At 43.4% G+C, this 11,646-nt stretch overlaps 1 protein-coding gene across 1 annotated transcript in view; it reads left to right on the top strand.

The window, feature by feature from the left end:
- The first annotated feature begins 2,995 nt into the window (after positions 1 to 2,995).
- Positions 2,996 to 11,646, top strand: part of RAB11A (RAB11A, member RAS oncogene family) — a 13,171-nt gene continuing 4,520 nt past the window's right edge. The window contains exons 1-5 of the mRNA XM_009321526.1: positions 2,996 to 3,011; positions 4,220 to 4,324; positions 5,234 to 5,429; positions 6,387 to 6,580; positions 7,564 to 7,644. Coding sequence (XP_009319801.1) covers positions 2,996 to 3,011; positions 4,220 to 4,324; positions 5,234 to 5,429; positions 6,387 to 6,580; positions 7,564 to 7,644 — 592 coding nt within the window. The remainder of the gene's footprint in view (positions 3,012 to 4,219; positions 4,325 to 5,233; positions 5,430 to 6,386; positions 6,581 to 7,563; positions 7,645 to 11,646) is intronic.

Raw genomic sequence — 11,646 nt, 5'->3', positions numbered from 1 at the left:
AGGAACATTAAGCTGATCTTTGAATCTCAGGCATGAGCATCTTGGGGATTGAGGGGAAATATAGGCAGGACAGGCATACCCATTTTGAAAGGGATATTGTGGAATTAAAAAGATGGAGAAGGTCATCAAAATAATCAGAAGAGAGACCTAATGGATTCGTGTCCCTTATAGTGAAGTGATGTACAACTTTATGAAAATTAAAACAATGAGTGATATGGGCAAATAGGGAAAGTATCTACTGTTTGTCATAATTTCTCTGGATATCTGCAATTCTTTTATTGAGCAGCAGGTGAAAACAAAAGGACATAACGTCTCAGAATGTGTATGCGAATTTTGGAGTGGTGTATTGCCATAAATCCTATAAATGGGTTTGAAAGGCTGCACAAATTTATAGAGGAAGAAAAATGTCTGTTGGGGCATTTCAGTGTGATGGCTACAATGGTAAGTCTGAGGGTATTGCTTGTTTGAAGATGCAAGGGCTTGCTAGGACAAGGATAGCCTGTTTGTTCTGTTACACGTAATGTTTCTCAGACATTAGTCCTTGACAGTCAGACTGGGTGTTGGTCTATAAGGACACTTAATCCAGTAGGACAGTTCTTCTGGGTTTGTGAACTTGAAGGGACACAGTAGGTTGGAGGGACTGAGTTCCGAGTTTGACTTGGTTTAAAATAATTGGGTGATACTCTGTAGTCTAGCTGTCTTTTACTACTCTTGAGTTAAACTGCCACATGTCTGTTTATGTGAGACCTCTGGTTTTGTTCTGTCAGCCACTGACAGCAGCTGTATGTCACAATGTGGCTGACTCTGCTGGTGGGTGTAAGCTGAGCCCACCTATGCTGCTGTACAATTAAATCACAGTACCTGTTACAAAATACGACTCTCCTGACTCTGTTGCAACACTTCAGCATGTGCTAAAGGCTAAGCCTGGCTTGTAAAAAGACAATTTCTGGTAAATTCTTCTTGTCCAGCTACACATGTCTTTGTATTCTTCCATACTTTTGGGGTTTAGTTGAGGGCAGTGCCTACTGTTCCCAGCACTGTACTTGAGGAAACGCAAGACCTACAAAGTCCAGTTTGTAGAAATCTTGCTCTAATTTTAATAGGAGGAAAATATAATGGTGATTATAAGGATATTACTTTATTACTTAATAAATTAAGCCTGGCTTAAATGCAGGAACTTTGTACTCTTTTTGATTAAAGTAATGTACTTGCAGTAGATGAGTAGTTATCAAAGTAACCCTTACTGGTAGAGGATGTCTTCTGTGTTTTCTGTAACCATCTGGAACTCTGATTTTGGGGTCACACTTCTCATTTCTGAACGTGGACCTGACTTGCGGTGACACTCAGCTTATTGTTAGGAAAAACTCCACTTTCAGCTACCTGCTTCCTACTTTGCATCATGTTCGTTTCTCCAACTTTTCCCTTTGATATTGAGGAAATGCTCTGAAACTGAACAACCTTGTTGGTTTGGGTTTTAGAAAACACATTTTTTTTGTGTCTGTTTTGTTTAGAGAAATCTGTGGCGAAAAGCGGTTGCATGACACCTGTTGGTTTTTACAGTGGTAGCAAGCCCTGTGCCTTCACTGCGTTAGATGTGGAGGCGCTTTTGTGCTATAATAAACCTGCCAGCTCAGCCATGTTGCTACAGAGGTGTTTGGAGGCCCACCTCTGCGTTATGTATTGTATGTACGGGTAACGAACGACCCCTACCCAAAAGTGACTTTGAGATGCCAGTTCTCTTTGTGACAGTAAACGGGTGAATAAAACAGGGGGGCACAGGTGAGGAGGGAGATTAATATAAGACATGATCGTGTTAGGTTTATCACCAACTACCTACAAGGTGTAGAATCAGGTCGTCTTATTCACATTTCCTTTAAACTCCAACTGAATTGGGCAGAAGGGGTGTTCATCAGCAGGTTCTTCTGGGGGTCATGAAGATATGTCCAGGCTCTTTATTGATATGCCTCTTAATAGCAGAGCTCAATGCGGAGACGAGTGGTTTTAGCCATTGTAATTCCCTAGCGCTGGTGTACTTGTTTTAAATTGTGTAATATGTGACTTGCGTAATAACTGTTACCATAGACAATTTCCTGATACGGTCAGGAAAAGGTAACGCCAGCTCCAGGTATGCCTAGTGGAGATGGAAGTGTTAAAATCCCTGTATAGATAACGGGGAGATCTCGCTCAGAATGATGTCTGCAGTTATTCTCACTGTGTGGAAAAGAAATTGAAAAACTTGTAGGGAAGATGTTTGGGGAAATAGACAGTCTGTTTATAAGGAAGCATTTTAGAAGTTGGCTTATTTAGCTAGTAGAACAAAGCGGAGAGAAGATGTGGTTGCTTTCTGTAAATACCCCAGCATAAACACCACTGGGAGAAGAAACTAATAAGCTAATGGACAATGCTGGCACATGAACACTGCCATCAGCTGACCGCTAATTTCTTCTGAAAATTAGAAGGCAATTTCTAACCATTAGGAGTGAGTTTCTGGAAGAAAAGCCCAATAAAAGCGTGCGTGCAGGAACAATTAGCTTTAACGTGGAACTGGATAACGTCATTTCTCTCCCAGAAACTGTTTGCCTGGGATAGTTAGAATGGGACTCAGCCATCCAGCATCATTCCTACTGTATTTCTATGCTAAGAATATAATACATGGGAACACTGTGTAGTATAAAATACCAAAATGAGGTGGTTTGATAAGGAAAGCAAAATTAAAATTAATGATACAATCTGAGTGGCTGTTAAAGCTGTTTCAGTTCATAATTGTATTCAAAGAGTGATACTTGCTCAGACTGGCAGAATTGCAGAAAGCATGAGGAGTCTTAGGCACCTGCTGACATTGCAAGCTGTTCTTGTGTCCGTGCTCAAGAGGAGCTGCAATGGCCCAATTAAGTAGAGGAAATAGCTGACTTCAAGGAGGAAAGTCTAATATTTTTTCCCCTTTTAATTGGGACATATTAATCTGGCGCTGGAAACCATTCTGAACGTAAGCAGCATGGGATTCAGACAAGGTAAGGAAAAAAAAACTTCGCAGAGGAATTAAAATGATCAGTTTATTGTTAAATGACTTAAAGCTGTGCTTTGAAATATGCACGGAACAACAAAAATATGTTTGAGGGGAATACTTAACAGGTATATGATGCAACCTGTTAGGGAAAAAAAAGTTATGTATGTAGGTTGCTTTCCTTGTTGAGAGAAGTTTTCAGCTGCTGCCAAAGCTAATGCTGGGTAATAGCAGGACTGAGGTGCAAAGGGAGTTGACAACTTCTGCCTCCCAAGAACTTGTTGTTTGTAACACATCCCAGTGAATACAAATATGATGTCATCTAAAACTGTGGCCTAAACTTGCCAAAATAGCATTGAAGAGCTTATTTGCCAAAGAAAGAGGAAAGCTATGGCAGTTTGCCGGGTGGTGATGATGCAATTAGGTGCCCTGTCCCCTGCACTAAGTTTATTATGGTTTAGCATCTTCTGTGCCAGCAAAGCTGTTCAGCTGTGTCAGGGCAGCCGACACCGAACAGTGCTGACCTGTCACCTAGGAAAGCAGAATCCTATTTGCATTCAGCATACGTGCTTGCCACCTACCTGCACTTGTGATCTTCATAAACAGAAGTGGTTAACAGAGCCACTCTGCTTTATGCAACTTCTGTATCTTGGCCGGCTGCGTGCTGAGTCAGCTGGCAGAGGAAGCTGGAAAGCTGTTTATTTTGATGAAGTATTCTCTACAAGGCCATGTTTGAAGCTAGCATTTGCTGCAATTTTCATTTTATGGAGGGTGTTTAAAAGGTGCTGCTCTGCCTTTACAGTCAGAGAAAATCCCATTTGTCAGAATTGTTTTGCATTATTTAAATAGAAGACGGTGTTCAGAGGGCTGCTGTGTGGCGCAGCAGCGGATGGGAGTATTTGCGCTGCTGGGCTAAGATTCACTGGGGGGTTTCTTATGTGACTGAAGTGTGTTTGGTGGACTCATTCCTCTGTTGTACCACACAGAATCTTTAATACTGTGTTGCAGTGTCTTAACTGTTAAATGATGTACGTTACTGAGCAAGTATTTCTGTTTTTTCAAAACAAGCATAGCCACGACGTTTTTTTTTGTTAGTTGAACGTGCACTCTTTTGCTTTGACTGGCCTTGATTCACTGCTGAACTTTAAGGTTATTAGCCATTCTGCTCGAGGATCTTACTCGTCCTCTTTTTGCTCCATTTCCTTCTGTTACCAGTTCAGTACCTTATCTTCGTTAAGGGCATAAGATCATCCCGAGAGGCTCCTGTTGATGTGACTCAGGGGTGTGAATGTGTTTCATCCAGCAGCCTGCATCTTGGTAGTGAGTTTTAAGTTATGCTTAAACTTGCATCTTTCAACTCAGCATTACAGGATATTGCAGCGAATCCTCGTGATGCTTTTCTTCCTGTAGGAACTGGACTTTAAACCTCCTGTCAATCTCGTCAAGCATAGCTGACTCCTTCCAATTAGTTTGCTTGGCACTGATGGCTGTGATGAGTCAAGCTGAGCCGGAGAAGGGGGAGTGGATGGTGGCTCTAACTCTGAGGCCCAGCAATACCCCCACAGCATTTTAGAGCAGTTTCAGGCTCTGGCCTGAAGTGGCCAGGAGTCACAGCAGCAGTGAGGGACTGCGGAAGGGCAGAGTGCTGTGGCTCAGCTAACATTTTTAAACTGTCTATCAGGGTGATGGCGGTCTTGTGTGGTTTTTTGAGTTTGGTTCTTTTTTCCATTCACTAATTTTTCTGCCCCAGTGGGGAACCTCTCTTCTGCAAAGGTATGAAGAGTGTAAAATGCAGGCGGAGTCTGCTGCCTGCCCTGCGTTTCAGACTTCTTCAGCAAAACAGATTTCAGTTGCATGATGTGGGGTTTTTGTTTTGTTTTTTAGTTCTAGTGTTGTTACAAGGATGTGAAATCCAAGCTGTCCCTGACTTTTGCAGTGACAGCCATGTATATTCTTCCTGGAGGAGGAACGTTCTTCCGTGTTGGGCAAAGGAGACTGAAATGTAACAAGTAAAAGTTGAGTCTAACGTCTGTTCAAAGTGCTGGTGAATGTGGCAGCTCTGATCCTTTAGAAATATTAACACTCGGACAGTAGACCCATGACAAGAGTGGTGGTTTTGCCATTCTTTTCCTTCATGCTTCATTCCAGAAAATAAATGTTTATTGCAGGTGATTGTCAATGTATTATCTACATCTGGAGTCTGATGCTCATGTAATTTTTGTCTTGTAGTTGTACTTATCGGAGACTCCGGAGTAGGCAAAAGTAACCTTCTGTCTCGATTCACTCGCAATGAGTTTAACTTGGAAAGCAAAAGCACCATTGGAGTAGAGTTTGCAACAAGAAGCATTCAAGTTGATGGGAAGACAATAAAGGCTCAGATATGGGACACAGCAGGGCAGGAGCGATACCGAGCTATAACATCAGCGTAAGTGATAGCTTGTATGGCCGAAGAAAAACTTTTGCTGAAGAGGGTAATTTTGCGCCCTTCCGATTCCTCAGAAACCACAAATGGGGTGTCTTATTGTGTAATATCCACAACCTATGGGGGAAAGAAGCTTAAATATTATTCAGTCCAGACACTTGATATAGGATGTTCCTGCACAAACTGATTTACTTCTCAGTGCTCTCGTGATACATAACTGGAGGCATTTCAAGCCTAGAATGCAAGAGCTTTGAGAGACTCATTTCAATGCAAGTGATTGATAAAGTAATACCAGTGTTCATGGAGGTTTTATCAGTGGTAACCTAAGACCAGAAACCCTCCTGTAGCAGTGAGGAAAGACTGCTCACTTTGCTTGCTTATTTAATTGGAAAAAAATAGCATAGCAAAAGCTGGATTTGAGTAAAGCTGGAGGTAGTTGTGGGGCGGGAGAACACAGCCTGTTTCCTTTTGAATGCATTACTGTGCCTCTCTTTGGTCTGAAGGGAGACCAGCTGTGGCCTTTTGTAAAGGGAATAGATCAGGCTGACATTTTTATGATCCAGTGAGTGATTCTGAAGTCTCTCTATCACTATGGGCTGTGCCTGTACTGCACCCGCAGTGGTGGGTGAGGGAGACTTTTTAGGAGTGGATCAGAGGTTGAAGGTGACAGTAGCTCCCCACAAATTCCAGAGCTTCATTTTTGGGATGCAGGGTTCTCCCCATGAGCATGGGGTTTGGCTTACGCCCTAGACTCTGAGCTGCCCTGGCTGCTCTGGTGGTCCTGTGGCATAACCCTGGTCTGCATGCTCTACTTCACTGCTTTGAGTCCCACGTAGCCTGCTTCTGGATTTTTTTGTATAGCTGTCTTAGTAATAGCTATTTCCCGTTATTGCACATAACTTGTCACTTTTAATCATGATGGTTTTTGCTGGTTCTCTTAACACATCTCTTCACCCACAGGTACTATCGTGGAGCTGTAGGGGCATTGTTGGTGTATGACATTGCTAAGCACCTTACTTACGAGAATGTAGAGCGATGGTTGAAAGAGCTGAGAGACCATGCTGACAGCAATATTGTAATCATGCTTGTGGGAAACAAGAGTGACTTGCGCCACCTGAGAGCAGTCCCTACAGATGAGGCCAGAGCTTTTGCAGGTTGGTGAACTCAAAATAATTTCCAAATGCTGTCTGGGGATCTGCCTACCTGGTCTTAGATGTGTGAATGTGCTGGTAGGAGGAAAAAGAGTGCTGCTGGTGATGTTCCTCAGTGTCACATACTGCTGTTTGCCTCTTTTTAATTCAGTCAAAAAGGAATCCTTGTAGAACATGCATGCTGATGTGGTTTCAAGAATCAGCCAGAGGCACTTGAAGATTTTAAACCAGACTTATTCTCTTGCCTGTGCGTTGCTTTTCTCACAGAAACTGTGCCTATGGCTCTAGGTTTGTGTTTCTTGTATGGTGGTAGCTTTGCACCTGTATATTGCCTTCTTTGTACCAACTGATCTGGAGCCCTATGCAGATGCCTGTGGCTGAACAGACTTTCATTAAACCGGCTTTCTGACTCTTGTTACATAATTAAGATCTGTGAAAAATAATTCTAGTTTCTGTAAATCTTGCCTTGTTTTAGGCCAAATTTCTTTCATCCAGGAGTGTACCTGGGTTTCTTACATTAAGGCTTGCTGTAGCTGCATTTGAGGAGTTTATGGCCAGTGGGGATCCCTGCCTGCAGGTGGAGGACTGTTGTTCCCCCAGTAGGGCTAGCCCTGTTAAATAAGCTGTGATGACATGCCAGCAGGTGGGAGGTGGAGAAACTTGATGAGGTTAAAGAAATCCAGGAAGCTTCCTCACACAGCTCTTGAAAGCGCAACAAATTCTCACTTTCAGTGATGCAGGAAGATGTGCCTCAGGGTAACACAGCACTGGACTGATCCCTGCGCTTGAGGATGAGTATGAATTCTAATGTTGGTGTTGGGTGGTGTTGCTTTCAGATCACGTAAACCCACAACTTTTTATACTTTTTCTTGATACCCATGTGTCTCATCAGGAACACCACAAATATAATCTGGTACAGAAGTTCTTCCAGATGGGAAACAGATACGTGATGTACCCCTCTAATTATAGTATTTCTGTCCACACAGAGAAGAATGGTTTGTCATTTATTGAGACGTCTGCTTTAGACTCTACAAATGTGGAAGCAGCTTTCCAGACTATTCTGACAGGTGAGTCATCTAGTGCTTTGTGTTTCGAGGGGGAAGGGCAGAAGGCTGCTCAGATATGATGCAAATAGGCATTTCTTTGCCTATAAAGTGTTTAAAATTTTGCTGTTTAATCATTCTGCACAGCCATAAGATTTGGAGTCCAGTTTCGAAGCGTCACAGTTGAAAGGCCGGTCTTGGACTTAGGAATGAATCCTTGTTCACTTTGATCTGCCCCAGGTTTCTAGTCAGCCTAGTTTATGTTTCAGTTTCCCATTTGTGTATGGCATAGGGAATGCCCACAGGAGAGAATTGTCTCATGCAAGCATCAAGTTAAAACAGGCATTGTTTATCAGAGGAGAAGTCAATCTAGTTTGTTTCCATTTTTACTGGTGACCATAACAGTTGCCAAGGCAAAAGGGATGAAAGAGTAGAGATCCTTCCTTTGAACAATACTGGTAGTCTGAGACGTAGTGACTCCTGAGCTGCAGGGTAGTCGCTGTCATTGCATTTAATAGCCCTGGCTGGACTTTTGGCTCTGCAACATGTGATGGCAGTGAGTGCTGCATTTTTTACGCTCTGTGGATAAAGTACTTCCTTTTTGTTTAAACTCTTTTTTAGATAGGCAAAACTTGTTAAGAGTCTGAGACATTCAACTACAACTACATGGGGGACCTTAACCATGGCTTATAAAGGATAGGGTAGGAATTCACAGGTCAGTGTGGAAATCACTAGCTGTCATGGGACTTTTGTATTGCTGTGTACCCCATCAGCTGTAGCCAGGGCACAGTGCAGCAATGGTGGCGTGTGTGGTTTTTGAGCTTTTGCCATTCCCAGCTGTGGCAAATGCCTCTCCAAATGTCTAGTCTGGGTCTTCAAAACAGCTGAGACTCTCCTCTGTTGTGGTATGTGTCTCTGTTCAGGTGCACCAGGGAGTGTCTCTGTTTTCTCCAAGTGCCTCCTACATGTTTCCCAGTTGCAAGTTTAAACTCCCTCCATCTCAATGTAGCATGTGCTAGGCTACATGATCTGCTTGGCATGAGCAGCGGCCCCACTTCTAAACTATGTGTCTCTATTAATCAGATCTCATTGCTGTGACATTAGCACCTCATTAGTTTTGAATTTTTTTTTTTCTTTGCCAGCTAATTTAGACATTCTTTTAAAAACACACCAAAAAGGACCTGTTGGCCATACTGGAACATGCAGATGAGGAGGCAGCTAGGAAGTTATTTACTGTAATAAAAGTATAAATCCTGTAGCATTTTCTTGAGTTGTTTGAAATGCTTTATGAACACCCTAGCAGTGGAGAGAGTTGTTAGGCTGCTGGAGTATTACCTGCCTGTGTCCATCTGTTTCTTGTCTTATCCTTAGTTGTAAGAGGCCTCTGATAGGTTCTGGTTCTGTTGTGTTTCTTACAGTGGGTTCCTAAGCAGTAGTGCTCCTGTCCATATACTAGCAAAAAAGTAAGTGTGTCTGTTAGATGAATCAACAGTGCATAGGGATGTTTGTCATCTTGCTGCTTCATGCGATGCTGGGACTAGAACTTGAGTTTGTTTCCTCTTCAGGGGAACCATGTGGTTCCCTTTTAACTTCAGTGTAGTCATTTGGTTGTAATTCAACCTTGCACAAATTTAAAAAAAAAAAAAAAGAGAGAAGTTGTGTTAGTTTATACATTTACTCCCTACATGACTGACTACTAATGCCATCAGAGGGTGGATGGCTAAGGAGTGGCTGAATGCGATGGTATCTGGTATGCCTGCTGGCTTTTTTCTTTTCTTCACCTACCTAAAGGCAGTCCTGTCAAAAATGCTCATGAATTTAGACATGGATTTTTCAGGAGAAAGGCATTTTTATTTCCAGTTAATTAACTTTCATACTCGTTCAGCACTAGCACTAATAAAACAGAACTGGAAATATGTCAGACATTGTTTATCCCCTCCCAAGGTGGCTGTCAGGCTGTCATGGCCGATATAAACTGGTCACCTAATTGCCCCCATCTCCCGTTGGACCGTTCTGTTCTCTAACAGTGATGGCTGAAGAGGTAGAAAGTTTCCTGCATGCCCTGGGCTGCTGCCTTACTTCATGGAGCTGTGTGACAGACAATATACTGCCATTGCCACGGGGAAGCAGTTCACCTCTTGGGCACAGGCTGGGCCGTTTCTTTATCTCTCCTCGCATGCTTCCAACCTTTTTATTCCAGAAGTTATTTTGGATTCTAATTTGTGGAGGTTTGATTTTTTTCTAGTTTAATTTTTCTGTGAAGGAGAGCAGTCTGTAATGGGAGAATGAGTGATTAAAACTTGCCCTCGGTGGACTCTGACAGATTGTTGAGGCTGTTGCTTTTCCACAAATGTCAATGTTCCCTGCATGTTGCTCTGACAGTGTTTTCAGTAAAGAGCTCTTGGGTATGCTGACAGGATCTTTGTTCAGGAGGGGCTGGTTCAACTGTACTGGAAGAAACACTTTTGCTGATTAGTGGGCATGTGGCTTGCTCCAGACAGGAGCTCCTGTTTCAGGGAGATAAAGATGAAGTAAATAATGCATTAGCAGCAGGTTGGCTCCATCTCAGCTGTGACTGGCATGCAAAGGACAAATGTTCTGCCAATGAACTTCTTGATAACACTTCACAGCTGGCTTTTTCTGTTAATGATTTGCTTTGAAGGAAAGAGGGGAGCAGTCATCTGGGGAATGTGGTTTTCAGAGTGACCCTGCAGAATCATGCATGTATTTGGCAAGGCTGCCTCCAAGCATAGTGCCTGCGGGTGGAATGCTCATTGTCCTTTGAAGGATGTTGGTAAAGCCAACAGGCTTTGCCACAGGCTGCGAGTGGAGGTGGCTGACAGAAGAAGGGGCAGGGTATGCTGCTGCACTAGCTCTGCTAGTATTTGCAGTGCTGGGAACTGCACTGCAGACACATCCCAGGCGGCTCCCGATACCTTTCACAGAGCTGCTTAGATCTCTCCTGAACAGGGTGTTGCGACTAAGGTCTGTAGCAAAACTCCTTTCTTCCCCAGCCCTACTGAAGCTGGTCTGGTTGGGACAGTGATGGAACCTTGTAAGAGTACTTCCCTTGGAGGTGTAGCAGGGTCCGTGTTAAACTTCTCCACACCTAGATTCTCAGATTAAGCTACTTCGAATAGATGGCTTTGGGCATGGGAAACATGAATCCGTTATAGTTAGCACAGCCTAAGTGAGTATATGATCTGCTGTTGTTACAAGTGGAAGAAGGGGGAGAAAGCTTTGCCTTCCTCTCCCTGTATTATAGAGGACTTTTAGAGGTGGGTATATCTTACATCTAGTGGGCTTCCTGTGGATACCAGATGAGGTTTTGGGGACCTTTTCCTTCTGTGGCTTAGAGTAATGGTCCCTGTCCAAATTCTTCTGTTGCAAGATGTCTAGACTTCAAGGGCTGATTGTTGTGCACACAAAGCTGCTTTGTATCTCTGGCAAATAGGAGAGACTGGTATTATAATCCTGTCCACTCTGAGCATTCACAGCAGGGTAAAGCATCCTTAAAGTAAGCTGGAGTCTGCCTCCATTCCCTGCCCGGCTCTGTGCCGTCTCTGTTCCTGTACTGCATTCTGCTGCGGTTTCATCTCTAAGGAATCCCATCTCCAAGGAAACAACATCACAGAGCATTAACGTCAAAAATTCTAGGGATTTCTTCTTTTGTTAGCTCTGTACACCTGAAAATGAATGAAACACTAGTGCAGGCTGAGCAGACAAGGACCAGACAAGCTCCTCCTAGGCAGCAGTGTCACTTTTTCCCAGCCCTCTTACAGTGCAAGGCCTGTCTCGCACAGTTACCAATTATGCAGTGGTGCATTCTGCTGAATGTGCTCTTAATAAGGTCTCATTCAGTTACTGAGCAGAGCATAAAGCGTAGTGTCTTCATTAAAAAGCCAATGTGTTCATTAGCCTGGCATTCCTCGGTGCAGACTAGTTCCAGTGTAGGCTTTGCCGCTGGGTGTTTTGCCCTGGTGAGAGCAGGTTTAAGCTGTTCCCACCTCCCCTTTCACAGCAGTA

Source organism: Pygoscelis adeliae, unplaced genomic scaffold, assembly GCF_000699105.1.
Source record: "Pygoscelis adeliae isolate BGI_AS28 unplaced genomic scaffold, ASM69910v1 Scaffold13, whole genome shotgun sequence".
Lineage (NCBI taxonomy): Eukaryota > Metazoa > Chordata > Aves > Sphenisciformes > Spheniscidae > Pygoscelis > Pygoscelis adeliae.
This window is presented reverse-complemented; position numbering and strand designations above follow the sequence as displayed.